Raw genomic sequence first — 1783 nt, 5'->3', positions numbered from 1 at the left:
GAATTTCAAATTCCGATCTATTTATCTCTTGTGTCTAACTATTTAACTATGTATCTATTGTGTCTCAATATTTCTCTCCTCACTATATATATATATATATATATATATATATATATATATATATATAGTGGGGAGAGAAATATTGAGACACAGATGGAAATATTTTCGAGATCTGGACAGATAGTTGATCACAAATTTTGATGAATCTGTGCGTTTAGTACGTATAGAAGGTATTTCAATCTATAAATAAGCAAACACTATCTAGATTGGAATTTGAAATCCTCCAGTAAATGTTTGCACAAGATTGCTGCGTAAATTTGTATACAGCACAAACACGAAGCAGTTATTAATTGATTCTGCGTGACAATCTTTGCGATTCAAGTAATTGTCTCATCTTAAACCTCAAAGTGTGTGTGTGTGTGTGTGGTGTGTGTTGTGTGTGTGTGTATGTGTGTGTGTGTATGTGCGTGTAACAAACCGAAGTTGTAAGGTACCGCACGAGTGGAATTATATATGAAAGAAGGTTTGAAAATGCAATTTTAAAAGATGTTTATTCACTTTACCGGTTTCACTTCTTTAGAAAAAGATTGTCAAAAGTAACATGTAAAAGCTTTGTTGTGTTAGGTACTGGTTGACACAAAATATTACAGTACATATATACATTCTTTGATAATAATAAGAGAATGTTAAAAACAGTTTACAGAAAAAATCTTGAGAGATTATTAAAAAGTTCATAAATAATATAAGGATTTCATTAGAAATCATGTTTGTTAGGAAGTATCTATATATATATACACAGAACATTATAAGTTCAAAAAGGTCATATTTGGGTAGTATATATATACACAGAAGGAGATATATTCAGCTTACAAAGAATTTGGGATGAAATGACCTGTTTCACCACTTTATCGTAAAAGGTGTTTGGTTGGGAGGAAGGAAGAGCAATGTGGCATTGAAAAGAAGTTTTTGTTTCTCTTTCAAGGTTCAGTGGTTTGGGGGATCGGTCTTTAGAGATCAGAATGGTGTGAGTGTGTGTGTCTTTGTGTGTGTATATATATATATATATATATATATATATATATATATATATATATAATATATATATATATATATATATATATGGCCTAAAGCCGTTTTGCGTCTCAGGAAGGATCCTCTCTGACAGCGTTTTGAGGCGGTTGTTCAGGATGCGTGCAAGAATCTGCCCAGCAGTTGCTAATAAGGAAATACCCCGGTAATTTCCACACTCAGAACGATCACCCTTTCGTTTGTAAATGGCAATGATGTTAGCATCCCTGAAGTCGGATGGTACAACTTCATTTATCCAGATTTTGACCAAGAGTTGGTGGAGCTGGTGTTGGACAAAATCACATCCCAGTTTGTAGATCTTAGCTGGGATTCCGTCAGGACCCGCGGCTTTGTTGTTCTTCATCGCTGTGACAGCAATTTTAACCTCTTCGAGGGATGGAATTTTAGGCCATTACGAAGCACAACCGACATGATCTTCACGCTGCGACAGTTACAAGAAAAATGTCGTGAGCAACACCACCCGCTCTATTTGGCCTTTATCGACCTATCCAAAGCCTTTGATCGTGTCTCGCGTGAACTCCTCTGGGATATTCTCGTTCAGTATTGATGCCCAGATAAGTTCATCCGGATCCTCATACTCCTCCACGACAATATGCACGCCAGAGTCCAGACCGACGGAGGTAGTTCTGAGCCCTTTAAAGTCACCTCCGGAGTGAAGCAAGACTGCGTGATAGCGCCAACTCTCTTTACCATC

The 1783-nt window shown here is 36.6% G+C and overlaps 1 protein-coding gene across 1 annotated transcript in view; it reads left to right on the top strand.

The window, feature by feature from the left end:
• The first annotated feature begins 1498 nt into the window (after positions 1 to 1498).
• The window catches only part of LOC115217900, an 8702-nt gene continuing 8417 nt past the window's right edge, over positions 1499 to 1783 (top strand). The window contains exon 1 of the mRNA XM_029787619.1: positions 1499 to 1629. Coding sequence (XP_029643479.1) covers positions 1499 to 1629 — 131 coding nt within the window. The remainder of the gene's footprint in view (positions 1630 to 1783) is intronic.

The sequence above is a fragment of the Octopus sinensis genome, linkage group LG12 (assembly GCF_006345805.1).
Source record: "Octopus sinensis linkage group LG12, ASM634580v1, whole genome shotgun sequence".
NCBI lineage: Eukaryota > Metazoa > Mollusca > Cephalopoda > Octopoda > Octopodidae > Octopus > Octopus sinensis.
The sequence above is the reverse complement of the archived record's forward strand: the minus strand, read 5'-3'. Positions and strand labels throughout refer to the sequence as shown.